We start from the raw sequence: 25,508 nt of genomic DNA, 5'->3' as shown, positions 1-25,508 counted from the left end.
AGCACTCAATGAGGATTCAAAAAGCTCTTCAACTAGCTTGAAATACGTGTTGCAAGTAGGGAAGCCAATGCATACCTCAAATGGATTGAAATGGGGGTTACCATGAAAGTTATAAGTCAAGCTCTCTCCCTGAGCTAAATGTAATGTCGATGATGCTCCTTGAATGCTTGCTCTGATGCTAGTTGAAAGGTGGAGTAAGAGTTGGAAGCACAATCGGAAGTAAGAAAGAAGTAAGAGCTATGGAGGTTCAAGCAAGAGAGAGCAAGATGGTCTGTGGGAACTGTAACAGTCACAATGTGACCTACCTTCCCTTATTATGTTATCATAGTAAGCATAAAGAATAAAATGACAATGATGGACCACCACCACTTGAAGTGTATAGGTGTACGAGCAATAAGTACAAGTAAATACAAGCTACTAAGCACAAGTGGACTTTAGCCCCCAACAAGAACAACTAGCAATCATGCCATATAGTGGTAAGCAATCTATCTCAACAATAACTGAAGCTCCAATAAAATATTATTTGTCACACTTTAATGCTATAACCACTCCCCACCGTAACTCCCTTTTTCTATGGATACTTTCATTGACATTTACTCATCACCTTAGCACCAAACCTCAATATATACTTGCATCATTGTTGATCGTCTTGCCCAATAGCCCATCCAATCCCTATAGGACTAGTATTGACAACTATGACAATGATAGGCCTTCCACTTAATAATTGACTTTCTCTTAGCACTAATGTTGTTTGCAACAAATACTTTAGCTTCTTCATTGAGTTTCTATGCATCTTAGACCATTGGAACCTTTGACATTTCCTCAAAAATTGGTAGAGTGCATCCATAGTATGAGCAAAATGTGGAATCCAAATAAGATAGAAGACATATGCACCCAAGAATCTTCATGCTTCTAAAATGATATTGCATACCTCCATCTTCCCAATTGCATTCACCTTTTTTGGAAATGGCCATCTCCCATAGGGCCACACATATGGCCCACAATTAAGACTTCCCTAACTCCAAAAACTAAAGTTTTCCCAAAAGGAGTTAGATTTACTTCTTCTAACTTGATTAATATATTTTCATAATTGGCTATATGATCTGCAACACAGAATCTATGACCCACAATTAAGACTTCCCTAACTCAAAAAACTGATTTTTGCCCTAAAGGAGTTAGATTTACTTCTTCTACTTGGTTAAGATATTTTCATAATTGGCTATATGATCCACAATAGACCTTCGGTACCCTTAAATAGCATCCATTAATTCATCCCTAGCCCATTCTTTGCATCCTTTGATTGGCACATAATCAAGAAGAGGCATAGTGATTTGTGGTATAAAAACCCATAAGACTATATTCATAGCATTCATCATATGCACAACTAAAATAGTTACTCCCTATGGTAAGGTACACATCCTCACCAATCCCAAATGTGTTTTCATGGTTGTTATATTCCTACTTTCAATAGCCAATTAGAATCAATTATACCTAGAGTAAAGACTACCCAAGGAGTAGATTGCCCTTCCTTTAAAGTACAAACTCATCCACAATTAGATCAACTTCAACATTCCTAATACTTATTGAGTCATGGGCTACATATCATTATAAACTGTAGAGCACATTCTTCTTTAGTACACAAAACCATCTATTTAAATATGAAGCAAATGATGGCTCCAAAATACCCATCCTTATCTTTTCATTCAGCAACTCGACCAACTGATTTATCTATCGAGATGCTTGTTCAATCTTCCCCCAGCTCTATTAGAAAAGCAATAGGTTTTAACTTTTTAGCCATAGTTTTGTACTTAGTTTAAACCCAAGCTTCTAATCTTTCACATACACATGTGCAATCTTGTGTTTCAAAATCTTCAATCACCCTATATATGCCAATGAAGCATACTTTGATAATTTCATAACTACAAGTCCACCCTTAGTAACATCACAAGACACCTTGTAAAAAATCCATGAGATGCATTTTTCATTACAGATATGCTCAATACCCCACCCTCATAAGGTGCCATCAATGGTCCATGGTGCTCTAAATTGTAAGGCTCCCATTATGAGGAGAAGCCATGCATGAGCATGGAATTTCACTTGTATGCTAGATGAGGTCTATGTGACTAGATGGCAAAAAGGTGACCGTTGTGGATCTAGCCTTTAGGTTGGAAAGAGTAGTTATATTGGTAGTAACTTGAGGCACAATACATCGAGTTGCAGGGTGTGTGAGTTATTAGAGATCCTTATTTTGGGGTCCACCGGGGGTCGTAGAAGCAACCCCTAGCTGGGTGGTGGCTGCCCTGGTAGGGGTTTGGGGGCAGCACCCTTGGCTCGATAATAAATAGAATATTCCCTAGAATATTCCTTGGCTTACTAGGGAAGGTTCATAATGTGGTCGGATAGGTTGACCAGACTACCTTACTAGGCTATAAAAGGAAGACCCCTCCCAAGTGATGATCAATCTATCTTTCACTCAATCAGAGTTCCTCTAGCTACTCTTTGCTCTTCACTTGTCATCTATCAGGATCACCATCTAAGCTTAACAATGGAAGCACACAGGTGGACAGAGCCATCTTTATATCAATTTATTTTGAATTAAAGAAGTTTATTTTCTTCTCACATTTGCTATGTATCCTCTACTCCTTGCTCAAATTCTATTTGTTGCATCATGTAATTTTTGCACACAAGACTCAAGCAAACCATTATTCTTCAAATCCTCTTGAGCCTTGAGAACATACTACATTTTATTTCTATGCATATTTTTAAGCTTCTAAAAACAAACTGAACCATTTGCTAAAAAATGTTGTAAATCCTTTAGGAAAAGTAGCTATACCTACTAAAAAAAGTGATAGCCTTTTCTTTTTAGTACCATCATAGTCCCCCTTTATAATGGCACTTGTTGAAACCCATCTTAGTTTTTTCATGATTAACACTTATAACGAGAAACTGAACAACATGCTTACCATCACAGCTTCTAATCTTAGGTGAAGCATCATCCAATACCTTAGCTTCCATATGAATTGTAGCAATACATGGATGAACATCTCTTGTATAAAGAAAAGCTACTCATCCTGAACATCTTCTATGGTGATTTTAACATTTAGGCATGTAGTATACAAATCTCTTAGTGCGTTATTTACAATCTACATTATTCAACCACGATCCATGTCAATTGGCCACATTCTCTTTTGGGAATGACTCATTATCATTATATTTATCTCCAACCCATGATCTATCAATGCAATGCATGGCTCCTCAAGATCACCCACTTTGACTGGAGTCTTTGTAGTAGCTTTTGCCCAATGATTCTTAAACAATGACTTGTAGGTATAACTCTAGTTGCTTCTTTGTCATTGAATTGGACCTTCTTACCCCTCGAGAAGTTTGGCTATAAATTCTTGCATTTTCAACATATCCCTCTTCTTGCTTTTGCATCCCATGCATATGTGACTCCTATATACCTTGTATTCCTTGTGAAAACATTTCTTCTTCTCCCTACAAAGTGGAATTGGTCAGTTCCCCCAAAATTTGACACTTCCTCTTCATAATATCTATGGTTTCTTCATGAAACTCTCATTTAGCAATCCTAAGAAAATTTCATATTGTGTTCAAAATTCTTTATTCCAATACTTTCTTCAAATATGTCGCTATTTTAATCTCACATTGCAATTTACATGTTGGGTTTTTTGCCTTAGCTTTTCTTTGGTCAAGTTCCTTTCCCTTTGATGCATTTTCTATGGATACATTAGGTGGGCTGTTTTCATGAGGTATACACTATTCAAATTCAAGCTTTCCACTTCCTTTGGTTGCTCTTTTCAAAGTTCCTTCATTTCCATCATACCATTTATGCTTCTCTTTAACAATGACTCGGTGTTCTAACCTTTAGCAATGTAAGCATACACGAAAAGAGAATCCACTAGATCTTGTTGGCTAGTCATTTTTCATATGCAATTTCCTACTTTCATTCAACTCATCCTTGGTAATCTTCCCTTTCTTAGTTTTTGCATTGCATAAGATCAAAGCTCATTCTTCTTGCTAGTCATGCCTTCTCTTCTTGCATCCCTCTTTATGACATTTTCAAGTTTTAGATGACCAGCTATTCCAATTGCAAGATCATCATTCTCTACCTTGGTCAAGTAATTAGGAATTGCATGCTCTTTCCATAAGTTATAGCTTCAATAGCAACAATGCATGCCTTGTAGACATATCTTCAACTAGCTTCCTCATACCGCCTTTCCCATAATTTGTACTAAGTAGCAACCCTATTTCTTGTAAATGGATCTTATCATCCTTAAAGAAAATAAGATATTTACTTAATGCACCCTTGTAGGTATCACAATATTTTCAAGCACACTCTGTATTATCACACCAATTACATCTATATACAAACCCACCCTTCTCGACTTTGAGACCTTTGTTTGGTTGGATTGTCCTTTTTCTTCTAGCTTTGCAAACTTCAACTCTACAAATCTTGCATATCTTTCACTAGTTCTTCCATCACCTCATCCTTATTTGGAGATGTAGTGATCATTGGCACTATAAGGGATGGGGAATATCGACGTAAACTTGCTCTTAGTATGTGTAGTCCTGTAAAATATACATAGAAGAGAAAAGTTTCACTTGTAGGGTAAATTTAAATTACACTAGGATTTGTGCTAGTATGTGCTCTCCTTGAGTTCAAGCTTTAGCAAATTCCAATGAGCAACATGGCAGGGCACAACTCTATAAGGATGAAGAGGATGATGTGTTAGACTTATATGGTTGAGGCATACTAGAAGATAATGATGGTTGGTTGTGGTTGTTGATAAAGGGTAGTAGGTTGGTGTAGCTCTTCAAAGCTATGGGTGGAGGTGTCCAACCAACAAAGCATGTCTAGTTGATGGTGTTGGTGGAGAGACAATTGAAGTTACAACTTTTGACAATGGTTTGATGATGCCTCCAAGAGGAGTGGTAGTGACATAAAAGAGAGGTGCATTCACACCATTGCAAACAAATGCGTTAATGCTAATGAAGAGGAGGTAGTGATGGGGATTGCTCCATCATGGCAAAGGAGAGGTTGTCACACAAGCCTCTTGTGACTATTATGACTATATCATGTATTCTTTGCATCTCTAGGTTGAGGACAATAGTGAAGCTCTAGATCCTTTGTAGCTCATCGGTGTTGAGTGAGTTGATGAAAAGGTTCAATGTGGCAATAGAGGAATCTTGATGGAGACCGTGCTTTTTTCCCTAAGAAAAAAAAGCTTATGAAAATGAATTTGAGTGTTTATAAGTATAATCATTTGCCTCTTATAATTGTTGGGATTTTGTGCAATAATTTTTGCATGACATTTATTGCACATGAAGTGCATTGTATGTCCAAATGCGAAGGTTGCAATAATGCCAACTACATGGAGCATAGTGAGTGCATTAGATTAGCAATGCCAACTAGCCAACTAGTGTTTCTTTGTTTGTGAAAAAAAGCAATTGCCATGTGTGCTTGGTCGTTATATGGTTTATGGCTTATGCTTGCTTTAAGAGAGAGTGTAGAAATATCTATACTATTAGTTAAGGAAAGGTGGGGGGCGGGTGCCACGTGGCAGCCCCCCACCTCCCCCACAAAAAACAAAGAGAACGCGGGGGTGGGTGCTGGACGCAGTTAAGGAAAGGTGGGGGGCAAGTGCCACGTGGCCCCCCCCCCCCAAACAAAAAACAAAGAGAATGCGGGGGCGGGTGCCACGCGTCCAACACCCACCCCCCCCCCCCCCCCCCCCCGCAAAAATCGCGCCCCTTCGCGCCGGGGGCGAGTGAAGGCGCGGAGTGCCTACTCGATTTTGAAGCAAAAGGTTTCAAACCTTCCAATTTACGGAATATTTAGATATGGAAAAAAAATCTCTCCCAAGTGTAAGGACAAAATTTTCACGACCATTGAACCTATGACCTTTGAAGCTGCGTTAAATTGGAAAATGTTTATTTATGCTTCAAAGCAGAGGCAATGACCGAGGTGCAATCTCAGAGACAGGTTCTTAGCGAGAGCGCAATCGCAGACAGGTTCTACAAGTGAAGGCTGGGATGTGGTAGAGAAGGCAGCGGCCTGCAGACACTGGTTTCGAGAGAGAAGGTTTTCATGCCGTCAGCAGACAAAACAGTGGCTTGCAGACACAGGTTTTGAGAGAGAAGGTTGTGATGCAGTCAGTAGACAGGACAGTGGCTTACACACACAGGTTTTGAGAGAGAAGGTGCGGAAGCAAGCTGTTGAGCACGATGCCTTCCATCTCTCAGGATCTCTACCCGGCCGAGGAGGATCTCATCTACGAGGAGGAAATTCTCAGGAACCCCTTCACCTTAAAATTGTGGTGGCGGTACCTCCTTGCCCGGCGCGAGGCCCCTTTCAAGAAGCGTGCCATCCTGTATGAAAGAGCCGTCAAGGCTTTGCCTGGAAGCTATAAGCTTTGGCATGCCTACCTTCGTGAGCGTATGGAAGTCGTTCGTGACCTGCGCATCGATCACCCTCAGTATGAAACCCTCAATAACACCTTTGAGAGGGCTCTTGTCACGATGCACAAAATGCCTCGCATCTGGATCATGTACCTGCAAGTCTTAACGGAGCAAAAGCTCATTACACGCACCCGGCGCACTTTTGATCGAGCCATTTGTTCTTTGCCTGTGACGCAGCACGACCGCCTGTGGGAACCCTACCTCAAATTTGTGAGTCAGAAAGGAATTCCTGTAGATACTTCACTTAGGGTTTACAGGCGGTATTTGAAGTTTGATCCAACTCACATAGAAGATTTCATTGAATTTCTTCTCTCCGCAGAGCGCTGGCAAGAAGCAGCTGAAAGACTTGCACAGGTGCTGAATGATGAGGGTTTCCAGTCAATTAAGGGGAAGACACGGCACCAGTTGTGGCTTGAGCTTTGCAACCTGCTCACTAAGCACGCCAATGAAGTTTCTGGCCTTAAGGTTGATGCCATCATACGGGGTGGAATTCGCAAATTCACTGATGAAGTTGGTCGCCTCTGGACATCCCTTGCAGACTACTACATTCGAAGAGGCCTGTTTGAAAAGGCTAGAGACATCTATGAAGAAGGTATGACGAGTGTGATAACTGTCAGAGACTTCAGCATGATTTTTGATGCCTACAGCCAGTTTGAGGAGAGTATGCTGTCAGCAAAGATGGAAACTCTAGAAGCATCTGATGATGAGGGAGATTTGACAGAAAAAGGCAGTGGTACAGAGGCTAATACAGAAACTGGGGCAGTGAGGAGCAATGATATGGTGGCATCTGGTGGTCCTCTTTCTGAAATTGATTTGCGAGCTCTTCCTCGCTTTTGGTTGAATGATACAAATGATATCAACTTAAGGTTGGCTCGGCTAGAACACCTAATGGAGAGGAGACCAGAGCTTGTAAGCAGTGTACTTCTTCGTCAAAATCCCCACAATGTGCATGAATGGCACAAGAGAGCAAAACTTTTCACTGAGAATCCTGCCCGACAGATTTTGACCTACACTGAAGCTGTGAGGACTGTTGACCCATTTAAGGCGGTTGGAAAACCTCATACTTTGTGGATAGCTTTTGCTCATTTGTATGAGAAACACAATGATCTTGCAAATGCACGAGTCATTTTTGAGAAGGCTGTACAAGTCAATTATAAGACAGTGGATGATCTGGCAACTGTTTGGTGTGAATGGGCTGAGATGGAGTTAAAGCATAAGAATTTCAAAGGAGCCCGTGCACTGTTAGAAAGGGCTACCACAGAGCCTTCTGCTATGGTCAGACGCAGAGGTATAAATGTCTTCCTGACACTGTTTTGTAGATATCTTGTAGTGACGTCTTTTACTGACATGTCAACTAATAGCAAAGAGAGAAAAAAGGTTGAGGAAGATTGGTTCTTTTATTTTGTTTTTGTCCCCCTCTCTTAGGCTATAACATGGCAAATGATACTTTACCCAGGTCTAATACCTAAAAACTAGCTTATATCTGTGTCCTGTGAAAGTTATACTAGTAGAAACTAATTGTGAATCTTCTTTTAGCAATCCCTTCACATGTATGGAACTGTAAATCAGAAGTATATTCGGTATCTTCTGAATAAGAATAGAAGCTGTCTCATTCATGTACTTATGATTATGTACATGCGATGCATGCATTTGCTTTTGTATGCTTGTAAAGAGATAAAGTTATGGATTATTGGAGAGAGGGAGGGATCTGAGATCTAATGGCTGTTTACAATCTTGGCTTGCAGTGCAAGCAGATGGAGACGAGCCTGTGCAACTAAAGTTACACAGGTCTCTAAAGGTTTGGTCTTTCTATGTGGATATAGAGGAAAGCTTGGGTACACTGGAATCTACGAGAAAGTTATATGATAAGATAATCGACCTAAAGATAGCAACACCACAGATGATAATAAACTATGCCTTACTGCTTGAGGTATGCGGGTGCCACACTTCAATTTTGCAAGTCAATTTTAGAGAGACATGTTAGCTTTTATGGTTAAATGGTTTAGCTTGGGCAAGACAAAGGGATTTCAAAATTTGGTTGCTAAACAATCAGATTTGAAAGTCTATTATGAATATTCACTTTTCTGGCGTTCATATTCAGGAACATAAATATTTTGAAGATGCCTTCAAAGTTTACGAGAAGGGAGTCCAAGTTTTCAAGTATCCTCATGTCAAAGACATTTGGATGACGTATTTGACAAAGTTTGTGAAGCGGTATGGGGGGAAGAAGTTGGAACGTGCCCGTGATTTATTTGAACAGGCTGTTGAAAAGGTTGTTTATTGTGATTATTAACCTATCTTTTCTAGTAGTACTGTGTTTGCCAGTTTCTTATGGCTGATGTTTTCTCATTATCTTGAAGGCACCAGCTGAAATTGTTAAACCTTTATATCTGCAATACGCAAAGCTTGAAGAAGAGTATGGGCTTGCTGCTAGTGCCATGGCTGTTTATGACCGAGCAACAAAAGCAGTTCCAGATTCTGAAAAGATGTCTATCTATGAAATCTATATTGCTCGAGCGGCTGGATTTCTAGGTGTCCCTAAAACTCGACACATCTATGAGGTATAGGGGTGCTTGTCTTTTAAGTGTTGTAGTTATGTTTAATGCATCTTGAGTTGAGTGTCAATATGTTCTACAAGAAATATGCAACTTGTGTTCAGACATTGCTGCATAGCTGTATGGGTCCTTTTCTTTAATACAGGGTATTGGTGTCTACCACCTGATCATGCAGTTGACTATTTGGGTGTTTCAGAACTACATATAGCTTGTAAGGAATATGGTGTCTGTCTTGTATGTCTTTGATGCAATTTTAGTAATAATCTTAAGCATGCAATAGTTTATAATGTGTTCATCCCTGCTATGTCCTCGGACATCCAATTGCCCTAGCTTGACAGGGCATTTACAGGTACCTAGTCACTTGATGACCCGTGGTGGCCAATGCTGTGGGTGCCGGCTCTACATAAAAAGGACTTTAAGGACTCAGTTGTGCCACGTTTTGTGTACCATACTTGGACTCTAGGCCCATAGATAATGTGATCCACACTTGGAATGGTGTGGATTGAGGTATGGGAGACCAGCCCTTGTGGTGGATGTGTGGCCTGATGTGCTATTGGTTCTAAGATATGGGGGTGAGTCCATTAGGTCTATGGCTGGGAGGTGAGCTTAATGTTTGCCCTTTTTGTCTCATTTATTTGTGAGCAGGGCTTGTCTTGTGTCATGTCCTCATCTTAAATCTATGTAGGTGCCTCATTTGTATTTGGGCAACAATGGGCTCTTCCGCACGTGATATATTGACATGCATCGAATTCCTAGAAGCTCATGGGACCTTGACCCATGCCCGGCAGGTCCACTCTCCTCTTGATCAGGGCAGTATGGGATGCAACTAGCAAGAAAAGTGGACATTTGAGGCACATGCAAGCAGGTGGTGTGTACAGCACTTGTGTTCAGAATTGTTGCCACTTGTTGGTGTTTAATGACTCTGGAATGCATTGCTCCAAACTCCTTGCAGTGGAGGTGGCTTGAGGGAGTTGCCACTCTGCCATAGCAGACTTCACAGAGCGATGTGTGAGAGAAAGATTCTTGTTGGCGCAAAAAGCAACGCTTGGGCTGAGGTGTAATGTTGCTTGCGGAGGCAACATGCAGATTGAGATGATGAAGGTTGTAGCTGGCCCTGTTAGGCGGTTGGACCTTTAATTAAAGTTTCATAGTCAGGGATCTCGAGGATTTCAAGCCCAGTCACCTCTATCACCAGCTCTAAAGGAATGGATACTATTGTAAATCACCCTTGTGGATTTTTTGAAGTATGAGGATAGGGCTACGTCAGTGAGATGTGCAACAAAATGGCATGGGGGTGGGGAAAAGAAAAGAACACAAAGGAGAGGGGGTGGGGAAAAGAAAAGAACACAAAGGAGAGAGAACAAAATCCAAATAATGTTGAAAAGAAACAGAACTGCATTAAAAAATGATATGGTGAACTGGGGCCCCTTCATGAGTGTTGCGAAGGCAAAGGAACAAGGGTGCCAGACAGAGCAACAAGAGATGGAGAAGTCATTGCTAATGAGGAGAGAGAAGAGAAGTGCAAGCTGGAGAGAAGAGAATGATCACAACAAAGATGAGATGATTGTGATTGATGGGGAGTGCTGCATAAATAGGGGATAACCAGCAATCTTGCTGGCCTTCATTACATGCAAGTTGGACATACGTAGGATGGCTGACTGTTCAGAAAAATAGCCAAAAAAGCTCCATAAAATGACAGAAATATTGGTGATGTGCCACTTGGCAGCAAAGAAGAAAATGGCAAACCAGGATGGCACAAACAGATCGAACTTCCTTGATCTCAAAATGTCGATTATACAAAGATGAACAGACATGACCGGTGCCAAACCTTCAAACGTCCTTGTTTGACTCAAACTAAGGCTCACAAGCAGGAGATGGACTTGAAAGAGGACATAGAAAGACATGACTACTAACACCCCCTTCCATATTGTGGGTTTAACTTAAAGCTAGAAGAGCGGGAAAGCTGGAACACCAGAGGAGAGCTGGTTGCAAAAGAGGAAACTGGAATACCATGAGCAACCTCCAAACCCAACATCAAGGACTATAAAAGATTCAAGGTTAGCAAAGGATCTAGTGGAAAATCAACAGATTTGATTCTATTGATTGAAGAAGAAAACTATCCAAGAAGTATGACCCAGTCTCCAAAGAGAAGCTGGAAGAAGCAAGTGGCCAAAAGATGCCAATGAGAATGAAGAGAATGGAGAATGGATGAGCTAGATCATGGGCCCAATCAGATGATTGCCAAAAGTGCCAAAATCCCCTCCTCCAATGGATGGAAATTGAGGACCAAAGGGCAAGGGATGAGTTTGCAACCAATGCTGATAGAGGCAAAAATGACAGCTAAGAGATTATAAAGGTGTTTTTGCAAGCAGAAAAGCCTTGTAAAAGCGGATAACCTATAAGAGCTCCTCAAAATCTTAGAAAAGCCTCTTTGAAGAAGGAGAAGAGGTGATAATCGCTTTAATGGTAATAATGGCTCCAATGATGAAAAGTGTGTTGAGCTAAAAATGCAATAGCTTTACTTAAACAGCCCCAAAACTTGCTTAATTAATGAAGAAACCTTGTTTATTTAAAAGAAACGCGATCCTAGAGAGTTTCTGTGTCCCATAAGCACAAACCCATTTGGGAGGGCCCAAACTTTCTATAAATACGTATGATGCCCTCCATTCAGCCAATAATCTCGTTTTTGTAGATTTCAGGTGTTTAAGCTTGCTGCCCACACTTGTTCGCGGAGGACATCTCATCCGAAGTTGTCCATTGCTGTTTACATCAATTGGCGCTTGATTTCCAGCCCTCTTCTCACAGTTTGGAGCTGATCTCAACCAAGCGATTGTTGTTCCTGCACAGACTTGTTGCTGTATTGCGTGCCACGTCATCTGCAGTCTGCTTTTGGCAGTTCTCTCTTCTTCAATTGTTATCCAGCTTCTACAGGCTGTCGTTAGGCTGTCCAGCCTGTGTTTGGCAGTTTTCTCTCTCCTACAAGCTGTGCTGCTTGCGTTTTTAGTCTCTCTCTCCTGCAGGCTGTCCTACTTGCGTTTTTAGTCTTTCTCTCTTTTCATTGCTGTTTGCATCAGATCCAGCTTCTCATTGCTGTGTTTGCTGGCCTTCAATATCCGAGGGCTGCCTTGCTGCGATTTGGGATCCGTTCAGAGTACGACACACTCTCCAACTCATTACCCTTGCCTTGATCCTTGAGATACAGGAGTTTGAGATTCAATATTCATTCACTGCATAGTGTGTTTGCTGCACGAGCATTGTATATTTAGCAGCTATATCACTTTAGTTATTTTTTGTGTTCATTGTCTCTGGGTTACCCTAACCCTAACTAAGTTCTTTTATCAGTTTGTGCTTTGTCGTACGATTTTTATTTGTGTTTTTGTGTCAGAGTATTTCTTTACATGGTATCAGAGCCTGGTACTTTGTGAGAAACCTAGGCCTTTGATGTGAAAGCTCTCCGCAAGAAGCAAGAATAACAATAGGTTCAAATGACTTCGAACACATCAACACCAATTCGGTCTCCAGAACAACCGATGCTGAGAATCGAGCAAGAGTGGGCAGAATAGTTTGCTCCACAAAGTTCCGACATGGTGGAAGACACTTTTGACAACACAAAAGAAAGGCTATACAAGCTTTCCATTGAAGGATATCATGTGATCATGGACTTTAGACGAAAGAAGATTGAGGAGCTCGATCGAAGGATTGCCCTTAAGGAGAAGCTACTCAATGAAGTTATGCATGAATTTCTATCTTCAGATGTTGTGTATAAATCTGATGATATTGTAGGGCCATCCTGTTAGCAGTCATGTTTGTCATGCCTTGTCATCTCTTGCTTGTGAGCCTCAGTCTGAGTCAGACGAGGACTTTAGGAGCTCTGACTTGTCTATCACTTGTTTTGACGGAGGAGGTAGCTCATTCTAGAGTACTCAGTTTATTGCATTTCAGTGCATTTTCTCCTCCAGTCGGGATTTTATGTGCATTTATTGGGGCAGTTTGTGCATTCTTCAGCCTGCCTCACCTGTGGGACATTGTCCACCCTTTTCGGGATTTTTCTGAGCATTCCTGGCATTTTTACCAGCATTAAATGCTGGTCGGACATATTTATGGCCTCAAATTTCAGGTCGGCCAGTTTTTGGGTTTTTTGGCTATTTATAGCCATTTCCCACTTGGCAGTCAGTTGTATTATCATCTTCCCTCCTTCTTTGGCAGGTGCATACTCCGACTCCGTCATCTTCCTCCGTCTTCTGTACTGCCGTCATCATCAGCTTGATCTGGTGCCCTCACTGACGCTTCAGACTGCGTGCAGGGACCGATCAGTCCACAGTTTTGTATTTAGCATTCATTACAGTCAGTGCAGATTTTCTTCCTTCATTTTCTGTTTTCTCTCTCTCTCCCTCTGTGTTCGTGTTTCTTCTTCCGTTGCGCACTCTCACATAGTATCATCACCTAACTGAGAGCACAGAGGAGAGCTTCCATTGCAGAGGAGGACACCATCAAGTGCAGCCTTTCTTCCCTCCTTTCCAGCCCTTGGCGGTGCTGTCCAGGCTGAAACGCAGCCTTCCATACCTGCGTTTTGTTGTTTTGTAGCATTAGGAGGAGTAGGTGACAGTTTTCTAGGTGTTTGCAGCCTACGTTTGCATCAAACGCAGCCAACAGGAGGTGGTCAACATCAGTAGAGGAGAAGGCGTCATCATCTGGAGGATAGGCGACAGTTTTTTTCTCCAAGCGGCAGCATTTTCTCTCTCCTCTTGCAGGTGATAGCATCTTCTGCGTCTTTTCTGACATAGGCAGTTCCATCTTGACTGTCTTTAGTTGCAGATTGTTTGGTGATTGCAGATATATACGAAGATGTCTTATCACCAGTTCTTTGCTGATTCAGAGGATGTGGTCTCTATTCCTTCCTCTAAGAGACCGAGAGACTTTCGTGCTAGTTCACACGACGACCGGAAGTCACCTAGCCCATTTGACCGAGATCCCTCTATACCCCATTCTCTCCATGTTTCACAGAAGGCTCGTTCTGTTGGCCTTCATATGCCCTCCATGGCACCCTCTATATAGGTGTCCGTACTCCCTTCTTTGCCCAAAGAAGACCTGCTTGATGGTTCCAACTACTCGCTTTGGTCGTGTAAGGTGGAGTGTATCCTTGATACCTTCGATCTTTGGGAGTTTGTTACGCACCCTATTTTCCGTCCAGTGGAGGATCCCATCGTTGGATCATCGATGGATTGTGCGGCCTTATGGGATCGGCTCAATTCGCGAGCTCGCGATCTTTCCTCTTTATGAGCTCACAGGATTCTATCCTAGTGCATGTGTGCAGGTTGCGGAAAGTAGCGGAAGTGTGGACAAAGCTTGCTTCTTTGTACCATTAGAAGACTTTTGCCCATCGGATTACTCTCGAGAAAAAATTAGTATGCTCGTTGATGATGATTCTTCTTCCATGAAGGATCATATCAATAGGTTGGAGGACATGAGGGATGAGCTTGCATCCCTTGATAGGATGATCTCTTCCGAGGATATGGCCATGATTCTTTTGACTCAGCTGCCATCTTCCCGTTTTGATATCTTCTACACCAGCCTTCTTACATCGAGGACCCGTGAGAAGCTTCTATGGGAGGTGCTTGCCCCGCATGTTTTGGAGCATGACGAGCACGCCAAAGAGGTATCTAGTGGATCCACCTCCATCAAAGCTTTTGTTGCAGGTTCGAGAGGGGGGACACAAACGAAAGGGAAGTCACAGGCTAAAAGACAGGAGAGTTCTTCAGGTTCTGACTCCAAGGAGAAGCCTAAATGCCCATACTGTGGGAAGGGGACACATCCAGAGGAGAAATGTTGGAAGAAGTACCCTCACCTTCGTCCAGGAGCGAAGGATGGAGCTAAAACATCTGAGCCTTCTACCTCTACTCCAGTGGTTACCCATGAGTAAGTGTTCCTTCATATTGTTGACTTGGAGGAGCCTTCTTTAGTGGTTGCCTCATCTTCTGAGAGACCTTGGCTGGTTGATAGTGGAGCTTCTACTCATATGACTCCCTGAGGTGATTTGTTGCAGGATCTATGCCCTTCTGAGGGTTCAGTCACTGTTGGTGACATTGTTTCGGTGTCTATTTGTGGTGTTGGCACTTTGCCTTTATTTCTCGACCGCGCATTGAGCTCCCTTTCCCAGGCTCTTTATGTTCCTGACTTGGGCTTTCCACTCCTCTCAATCTATGGCCTTACTAGGCTTGGTACCCGGGTTGTCGTCACCGAGCAGGCCGTTTGTATTGAGGATTCTACAGGGGCTGTTATTGCGACAGGTTGGCAGGAGAGCGGGCTTTATAGGCTCCATTCCCCTTCTCTTATGCAGGGACCTCCGAGGCAGTTATCTATTGCTACACCCGTTTCCACTTGTGCACCCTCTTTTCCATGGGTTCCTTCCCATCCCCCACCCTCTCCTTCGGTGGTTCCCTCGTACCCCCCATCCCTTTCAGAGGGGGACAATCTCGGTGATGCGACTGTGGATTTCCTAGCCCCTACTGTTTTAGAGGGGGCTTCCCAAGATCGCGAGGAGTTTCTTCATCGGCAATCTTCATCGACGAACTTCATTGACCTTGGCATTCCTCTTGCCACCCCAGGATCCGTTTCTCCCTTCGCCTTCCGCCACATCCAGGATCTGAGAGGGGGTGTTAGTAGTCATGTTTGTCATGCCTTGTCATCTCCTGCCTGTGAGCCTCAGTCTGAGTCAGACGAGGACTTTAGGAGCTCTGACTTGTCTATCACTTGTTTTGACGGAGGAGGTAGCTCATTCTAGAGCACTCAGTTTATTGCATTTTAGTGCATTTTCTCCTCCAGTCGGGATTTTATGTGCATTTCCCGGGGCAGTTTGTGCATTCTTCAGCCTGTCTCACCTGTCGGACATTGTCCACCCTTTCCGGGATTTTTCTGAGCATTCCTAGCATTTTTACCAGCATTAAATGCTGGTCGGACATATTTATGGCCTTAAATTTCAGGTCAGCCAGTTTTTGGGCTTTTTGGCTATTTATAGCCATTTCCACCTGGCAGTCAGTTGTATTATCATCTTCCCTCCTTCTTTGGCAGGTGCACACTCTGACTCCGTCATCTTCCTGCGTCTTCGGTGCTGCCATCATCATCAGCCTGATCTGGTGCCCTCACTGACGCTTCGGGCTGCGTGCAGGGACTGATCAGTCCACAGTTTTGTATTCAGCATTCATTACAGTCAGTGCAGATTTTCTTCCTTCATTTTCTGCTTTCTCTCTCTCTCCCTCTGTGTTCGTGTTTCTTCTTCCGTTGCGCACTCTCACAGTCAGACCTCCCTAAGGGATGGGCCCCCTTGTTGGAGAAAGAGATCTAGAGTGTGTTCCATTCTTTCATCCTATTCTTGTTAAGAGTCAGCTTCCTGCCACGTCAGTAGTGCCACATGGCAGTTTTGCCACGTGGCAACAGTCAGCTGCATAAAATGCAGCTATGCAGCTGACCTGCCTTTTTTGGCATTTTACAAGGCATTCTTTTTAGCCTTTTAAAGGCTGAGTTTCCAATAGTTTTGATCACTTGTATTTGACAGATTTCAGCTTGCTCGTGACGGAGACAGCACTCAGGGCTGATGGAGATCGAGGTTCTCAAGGCGGAGACATATGCAGATATTCTCTCTATAATCGTGTATAATTCTTCATCCTTATACAGCGTTCTTCATTGTAGATTTTCTGCGTTTCACTGTCTCTTTCTCTCTCTCTCTCTCTCTCTTCTCTCTCCGTTTACTCTTTGTCATGGTCATTCGCTTCCACATTACTTCTTTGACATGGTATTAGAGCATTAAAGGACAGACCTAACTAAAGAGGAGTTTTCAGCGCGACACAAGGCTGTGTTTTCACCGTTCAAGTGCAAGCAGGTGGGTTGCGCATCAGAACAAGGCTAAGGCAAGCATGGGTGTGCGAGAAAAGAGAAGATTTGCTGAAGTTGCTGCTGTTTTTCTGCTGTTAGAGAAGAAAGAACACTCTGTTTTTTGCCTTCAAGTGCAGATTTTACCTTTTCATCGCCTCTGGCGGTTGAAGAAGATTCGAAAATCGGAGACGAGCCCTAGTCGGCTGCGTTTTCATAGTCAGAGGGGGTTTCTTTTGCGTTTGTACATGCATTGCAGGTGAAGATGTCTACAGAGACTGACGTGGAGTTCCAGGCGATCATGGACTGGAAGGTGCTTGTCCTACTGGCTCTTTCATTAGATCAGAAGCTTGATGGTGACAATTACTGTATGTGGCGAGTGATGATGTTGGCCATATTGGAGTCTTATGATTTGGCGGAGCTTGTGATGGAGGAGATCAACCGGCCCTCGGTGAGAGATGAGTCCAAACTCTCTTCTAGTGCTCGTGTGGAGTTGACCAAAGCTCAGTCTCATTGGGACAAACTGTATACTAGGATTCGTTCTTTTCTCTTTTTGTCTTGTACAACAGCTGTGATAGCCCATATCGAGTTTTTGACTGTGGCTTGGGAGATATGGCTAGAACTTTGACCAGATGTACAATTGGACGACTTTTATGAAGAGGGTTTCTTTGGAGGTGCAGATGCAGACCTTGGTCGTAAATAAGTTTTCTTCGCTTCGAGAACACATCAACAAGCTTCAACAACTTCAGATGCATGTTTGAAATGCGGGAAAGCCCATTTTCTTCGAAGACATGGCAATCACTTTATTGTCCCAGTTGTCGCCATGATTCGATACTTTTTATTCCGCTCTTATTGCTTGAGGGCAGGAGTCGACTCTTCGATGGGAAGAGTTGGTTCCTACGGTCTTGGACCAAGAGGAACAATTGAAGGGTTAGAATGCTTCCAAATCGAAGGCATTGGTTGGTCAAGCCTCTCAGAAAAAGGGGAAGGGCCAAAAAAAGGATGACAGCAAATCCAAGGACAAAGAGAATGAATCGACATGCCATATTTGTGGTAAGACCGGCCATTGGAAGAAGGATTGCCCCGACAAGGACAAGAAGGACACCAAGAAGAAGGATACGAAGGATTCTGGAGCGGTGGCTACATCCTCATCAACTCCTTTTCTACACTTAGTTATTGAGGACCTTACACCAAAGACTACTGATGCTGCGATGATAGCTCCTTAGGCTTGAGAGTGGATCGTGGACAGTGGTGTCTCCTAGCACATGACTCCTTCGACAGTCGGTCTCACCCATTTGCGACGATCGCATGGGCAAATACTCATAGGAGACATCTCTTTTGTGTCTATTGTTGCATGTGGTGAGATGCAGCTGATTCCAGATGGACCTGGTGGTACCCACACTTCCGAAGTGTAGCATGTGCTAGGTTTAGGGTATCATTTACTTTCGGTACATAAGATTTGTTCTCTTGGTCTCTTGGTGAAGTTTGACAGCGATACTGTTCGCGTTCTTGATCATGGATCGAGGAAGGCGCTCTCTTCAGGGTATGAGGAGAATGGCATCTACAAATTGAAGTCTTCTTCCGCTCTTACCTCTCTTCTTCTTACCTCTCTATGGCATGCTTAGTTTGGCCACCTGAACTATAGGTACCTTCGGAAGGCGTCGCGCAGATTGCTTGTTTGAGGTTTGCTGGACATAGTGGTGAGCTAGCAGCCATGTGTCTCTTGCATTCGTGGGAAGCAACCTAGGGATGCGATTTCCAACAAAGCTTCGACGCGGTCTACTGTACTTATGGAGCTTGTATCTACGAATCTTTGTGGCCCGATGAGGAATGAGTCCCTGAAGGGGGGCTTGTACTTTACGTTGATTGTAGATGACTATAGTAGGATGACATGGGCCTACTTCTTGACGTTGAAGTCGGAGGCTTTCTCCCACTTCAAGGATTGGCTTCTCTTCGAGGAGAACCGATCTGGCCGGAGATTGAAAAACTTGCGCTTAGACATGGATGGTGAATTTGTTTCTAATGAGTTTACTCGTTTTTGTGTAGATAGGGGCATTCACCAATAGTTTACCAAAATTAATACTCCTCAAGAGAATGGCATTTTGGAGCGGAAGAAATGAAGTGTGATTGAGATGGTGCGCACAATGATGGAGCACTGACAGATGCCTCAAATTCTGTGGGCCGAGACAGTGGCTACGACAGTTCACATCCTCAATTGATCTCCCACTTCAGCTGTTGACATGATGACACCTTTTGAGGCTTACTGTGGGACTAAGCTTGAGGTCTCTTATTTCAGGATCTTTGGGTGTGACGCCTATGTGCACATCCCGAAGACGTAGCGTGACAAGTTTGAGGCAGCTTCTCGATGACAGGTCGTTGTTGGCTACAGCTCCCAATCCCAAGGTTATTGAAACCGGTCTATGACTCACATAAAGTGGTAGTTCCTTCAATTAGCACTTGGGCTTTTCACACACACGCAAACAGAGACCTCACTCTCTCGCTCAACACCAGATTGGCCCCGAAGACCGGCGCCCCTCTTGTAATTTCTTTATCAATTAAAAGATGGAAAGTTACAAAAATGAAATGTTCCAAAATACATAACCTATGAACAATTGGTTTTCATCTTTTCTGAGTGAATCCCAGCTGCATAAGGACAATACAACATGACCATAACAACATCCCTTTTAGGAAAGCATTTTCTGTGACCATAACTCAATGATTCATGTGCAGAATTGCAGTCTGCAGAACTTTGTGTTTACTGTTCTTACTGTCCAGCATATCTAAAACAACATTCCAACAGTAAAACAGTCCCACAAACAACACTAAATCAGAGCTGAAAAACCCTATTTCTGTGTGGCATGGTCATTACTTTCTTTAGTACTTGCATTGGAGAAGCCAACGGCTGCTCATGAACCTGGACAGTGAGGCTCTTGTTGAAATCGGTCTATGACTCACATAAAGCAGTAGTTCCTTCAATTAACACCTGGTCTTCACACACACACACACACACACACACAAAAACAGAGACCTCACTCCCTCACTCAACACCAGATTGGCCCCGAAGAACGGCGCCCCTCTTGGTATTTTTTTATCAATTAAAAGATGGAAAGTTACATAACTTGAGAACCGTTGGTTTTCATTTTTCTGAGTAAATCCCAGCTGCATAAGGATAGTACAACATTACCAGAACAACATCCCTTTTAGGAAAGCATTTTCTGTAACCATAACTCAATGATTTATGCGCAGAATTGCAGGCTGCAAATCTCTGAATTTTCTGTTCTTACTGTCCAGCATGTCCAGCATTTTCTATGATCAAAACTCAATGATTCATGTGCAGAATTGTAGTCTGCAGATCTCTGAATTCACTGTTCTTACTGATTCTGCACTCTGCAGATCTTTGAATTCACTGTTTTTACTGTCCAGCATGTCTAGCATTTTTTGTGACCAATACTCTATTATTCATGTGCAGAATTGCAGTTTGCAGATCTCTGAATTCACTGTTCTTACTGTCCAGCATGTCCAACATTAAAACAATCCCACAAACAGCATTAAATCAGAGCCGAAAAACCCTGTTTTTGTGTGGCATGGTCATTACTTCCTTTAGTTAATTGGAGAAGCCAACAGTTGCTCTTGAACCTGGACAGTGAGGCTCTTGCTTCAGCGTAAGTGCAAAGAAAACACAGAACTATACCTTCAGTGGAATCAGCCCATCATGCAAAGTATTTCCTCTGAGAATAGAGAGAGAGTTGATCAGAGGCAGCAAGCTCTACCTTAGTACATGAGTCAGAGATAAATAAGAACTCTCCATGGCTGATGAAACTGCAGCAATTGCCCTTAGCTCCTCAAAACTTACTCTTAGATCTACTCCTCATGCCTAGTACGTTTTTAAAAAAAATGCTCTTTCTCTCTCTCTCTCTCTCTCTGTGTGGGGAATTTGTCCCACATGGCATACATGTAACAATTTTCCCGTTTAAACCTTCCGGGTCTAAAATTCTCCATGATCGATGCAAAATTTGACCTCGGCATAGACCAGAGAATTAATCCTCGTGCAAAAACGAAGATAATGACGCGAACAGATTCTGGGTTCAAAAAATAGTAACTCCCTTAATTTTAGGGATAGTGACCCTTGCATTCGTCGAGTTGTTCTGAGCAACTTTTATCATTACAACCATATCAAAAAGTGTAATGTGGCTCAGTTACAGTGACTTATTCCGTGAGCATTGTCACATGTGCATCTTTTGTCTTGGCTAGGCTCATTGTCCTGCACCATCTCCAGTGGCTATGCACACAGTCCCAAACCACTGGCATTCTATACTTCAGTGCCCATTCAATATGGAACCGGTCCAAAGGCTCAGACAAACCATTAGTCCAATTTGTCCCAATGGTTGTCTTTTCTGGCCATGCAAAAATCTTGGCTTAATTCAAGAGAACTTTGGGGGTAAAAAGCAACAGTAACTAAAGAAAAGAAAAATAAAATATTTATATGAATAAATAACGAAAGCAGTTGCAAAAAGTATCACCACTTGGTGACATACCCCCCTCTTGAAAGAAGCAAGTGACCTTGATTGCCTGCCACACATGCTAACAGATGACACATGACGATAACAAGATTCTCCATGTTATTAGTGCCATCGCATATATCACTTGCTAATAACAGATGATACGGGGCGATGGTAGGAGTTTTTCCACTACCATTTATGTCATTGCAAGTTGAAGTCTCATATAGGTGGAGGATCACATCATGTATCCAACTATGATTACTAGGAGCCTTTCTAATATACATGTTTTTGGATGCAATACATGGCGATAGCAATACATGGCGATAGCATGCATTATGAATTTTTGAATTCTCTGGCAATTTCAGCCTATACACCACGTCATTGATATTCTCTGAAACTTGAAAAGGGCCATAGTAACGCATACTCAGCTTTGGAAACAAACGTTTCTTGCCCTTTTGTTTTCTCAAACGTGCCTTTTCAAAACGCAATAAGACCCAATCATCCTTTTTGAACAAGAGTTCCCGACAATGACTATAGTAGTTCTTTTCTGTTTAGCTTGTGACTTTTCTAAGGCATACTTGACCTTTTTATATGCTTCTTCCCATTCTTTTACATAACCATCTGCTTCAAAAATGTTATCTTTTGTTTGCAAAATGGGAGGCAATTTCTTTCCACCTTCCACAATCTCAAAATGTGCTTTGCCAGTAGATGAGTGCACTGTATTATTGTATGCATACTTAACCAATGGCAAGTAGTGTTCCCAAGAAGTCTTATGATCTGAAACATAACACTTCAGTAGATCTAAAACAATTGAATTTGCTTCTTCAGATTGTCCATCAGTTTGTGAATAGAAAGAAGATGAAAATTTCAGCGTAGTGCTTATGTTTTTAAACAATGCTTTCCAAAACAAGCTAGTCATTCTTGGGTCTCTATCACTTTGACAATTGACTGTGGCATTCCATGGTACTTGAATATATTTTGCATAAATATCTTTACCATGTGTTCTGACTTAACCTTTTTTCTTACAAGAATGAAATGTGCCTGTTTGCTGAATCTGCAAATGATAGTCTAGATTCCATCATTCCCTGAAGAAGTTCTTGGAAGATCAAAAATAAAATCCATGGCAATACTTTCCCATGGCCTTTCTGGAATAGGCAGTGGTTGCAATAACCTTGGTGCCTTCTATCTATCAAATTTGACCTTTTGGCATACAAGGCAAGATCTGACATATGCATCAACATTAGATCTCAAGGCTAGCCAATAGAAGAAAGTCTCTACCGTTTTTACTGTAACATCAATACCACGATGTCCTGCATATGTAGAGCATGACTTTCTTATAAAACTTTTGGCCTTAGCTGTTTTGTAACGCATAGTCTTTCATGCATCATGATAAAGCCTTCTTTGAATACATAATGATCATGATGTTGGTCATTGATCAAGTGTTCATAGATTTCAGAGAAATCTTCTGCATCAGCATACTGCTCTTTCATATCATCTAATTCATGGTGATAAGAAATTGAAACAGCTGACACCTGTGGTTTGCGAGATAAAGGATCTATAACTACATTCTTCTTGCCTTCCACATGCACTATTTGAAAATGAAACATAGATAGGAAATTTGCCCAACGCATGTGTTTCTTTGACAATTTAGCCTGTGTGAGAAAGTATCTAAGTGTTTGATGGTCCGTTTGTACTACAAAATCAGCACCAAGCAAATAGTGCTTCCAACTAGAAAGTGCATGGATCACAATCAATATCTCTTTCTCATAATTTTGGTAAGTCCTTTCAACGGCAGAAAGTACTCTACCCTCGTATGCCACAACTCGGCCATTCTGCATTAACACATCATCAATGCTGTTTCCACATGCATTACACTGCACTACGAATGGCTTAGACAGATGTGGCAAAATAAGTATTGGATTTGTAGTCATTTTCCCCTTCAAACATCTAAATGGTGATTACTCTTTGTCAATCCATTGCCATTTGACATCCTTCTTTTCAAGCGTATGTAAAGGAGAAGCAATCTCTGCAAAGTGTCTTACAAATCATCTGTAGTAAGAGCATAGGCCAAGGAAACTGTGGACATCATGAACGGTTTTCAAGTCTGGCCAAGAGACAATTGCTTCTATCTTTGCAGGATCCATCTTCACACCATCTTTAGAAACTATGTGCCCAAGGAAGTGAATCTCTTCCAAAAAGAATTTACTCTTCTTGCCATTAATGAGCAATCTGTTATGCTTAAGCTCATTAAAGATTGTAACTAAGTGTTTTCTATGCTCCTCTTCATTCTTTGAAAAGATAATCATATCATCAAAGAATGTGCGAACAAAACTTCGATAAGGGCGGAAATTCTATCCATCATCTTGTTAAATGTAGCAGGAGCATTGGTCAATCCAAACGGCATGACTAAAAATTCATAGAGACCAAATGTCGTTCTAAAAGCAGTCTTATGGACATCCTCTGGCTTGATTCTGATTTGATGGAACCCACTTTTCAAATCTATCCTGCTAAACATTTCTGCTCCCCGTAATCGATCAAGAATGTCATCTATCCTCGGAATCGGAAACCTATTCTTGATCATGTTCTTATTCAAGGCTTTGTAGTCAATACACATTCGCCAAGAGCGGTCCTTTTTCTGAACTAGTAACATAGGTGAACAAAACGGAGAACTATTGGGCTAAATTAGTCTCTTCTCTAAAAGCTCATTAACTTGTGTCATAATCTCTTTCTGCTGCGCTGCACTGACCTTGTACGGTGGCCTATTTGGCGGACTAGTCCCTGGAATAAGATCTATGGTATGATCTTTATGTCTCTCTGGGGTAACTCTCCTGGTAATAAATTTGAGAAACAGTCACTAAATTTACCCAAGAAAGCCCTTCTACTTTCATCTAGTACAGACATTACTGTCAACTTCATTAACTTGCTTTGCAAAAACCAAGTACACGGAAATATGATTTTTCATTACAAAAGTAATTGTAGAAGCAAAAACAACATGGACAAAATCTCCTTTAAGCTTCACATCTAACACATAATTCTTGACCCTATGTACAAGAGTAATCGTTTTGTTGTAAGTATCCAAGATAGCATGCTTCCTGTGGCACCATGGAATACCCAACAGAACATCACAGCCCTCTAAAGGCATAATATGGAACTCCTCTGTGTCCACATAGCTTTGAATGTGCATATGGAGTTTGACAAGAATGGGGGTGACAGGTTCAATATGTCCTGGGCATGCCAAATCAGCCTGTCCAACTGGTCCCATTTCTTCGGGACGTATACCCAGCTTAGCTGCCAATGCCGGTGAGATGAAGTTTGCACAAGCTCTAGGATCAAAGAAAATAAGCACTGTGGAATCTCTGATCTTTCCCCAAGCTCTGCACAATTTTGTAACATCATCAGTTGATTGATCTCCCACCATATCAGGTACTAAGTCAATGTTGGGCTTCTTTTTACTTGGTGCATCTTTATTCTCCGCATCTTTAGAAGATAGTTGTGGGCACTTAGAAGCAATATGGCCTTTTTGTTCACATGTAAAGCATTTCCCAGCCATCATTAAAGCTTTTCTTTCTTTAAATGATTTGCCAAAAAGTGGCCTCTTCTGTCCTTTGCCTTGTTTAAAAGAAGTTTGAGTTGTTGCTGAAATCTTTTCTTCCAAAAAGACTTCTTTGTAAAACTGGTATTTTTTGGAAATTGCTTCTTCTTCTTGCCATGATCGTGCTTAAATTGAGAATCCTTCTTTTCAGTGTCTTTAAAGTTGTCAGTTTTTCCTTTCAACAATGCATTTGCCACACCAGCATTTTCAATTAACTATACCATATTTGTAACCCTAGTCTTGGTACAATAATCCCGGATGGCTTCGAGCAAACCGCAACAACACTTTTCAATTTGTTCTGACAGGGACATTGTCCTGTAAGAACTCATGGGCAAAAGTGCTTCCCAAAATTTCTTATTGTACTCTTCTAAATCCGCACAATTTGCCGCATCCAATTTATGCCATGTAGTCATGACATCTACTTCAAACGTGTTAGTTAACTAGAGGCTGCAAACAACAGTTTAAAACAGACCCAAGTGGCAGGTGCATATCCTTGCATCAACAATATGTTCCACCATT

General features: G+C 42.0%; 1 protein-coding gene across 1 annotated transcript in view; it reads left to right on the top strand.

Annotated features, from left to right (window-relative positions):
* The first annotated feature begins 5,946 nt into the window (after positions 1–5,946).
* The window catches only part of LOC148018000 (Tetratricopeptide repeat (TPR)-like superfamily protein), a 33,723-nt gene continuing 14,161 nt past the window's right edge, over positions 5,947–25,508 (top strand). Inside the window, exons 1-4 of the mRNA XM_087661799.1 lie at positions 5,947–7,765; positions 8,223–8,407; positions 8,579–8,749; positions 8,838–9,038. Coding sequence (XP_087517925.1) covers positions 6,244–7,765; positions 8,223–8,407; positions 8,579–8,749; positions 8,838–9,038 — 2,079 coding nt within the window. The 5' untranslated portion in view covers positions 5,947–6,243. The remainder of the gene's footprint in view (positions 7,766–8,222; positions 8,408–8,578; positions 8,750–8,837; positions 9,039–25,508) is intronic.

This window comes from Lygodium microphyllum, chromosome 21, assembly GCF_053477565.2.
Source record: "Lygodium microphyllum isolate KBCC chromosome 21, Lygodium_microphyllum_v1.1.10, whole genome shotgun sequence".
Lineage (NCBI taxonomy): Eukaryota > Viridiplantae > Streptophyta > Polypodiopsida > Schizaeales > Lygodiaceae > Lygodium > Lygodium microphyllum.
This window is presented reverse-complemented; position numbering and strand designations above follow the sequence as displayed.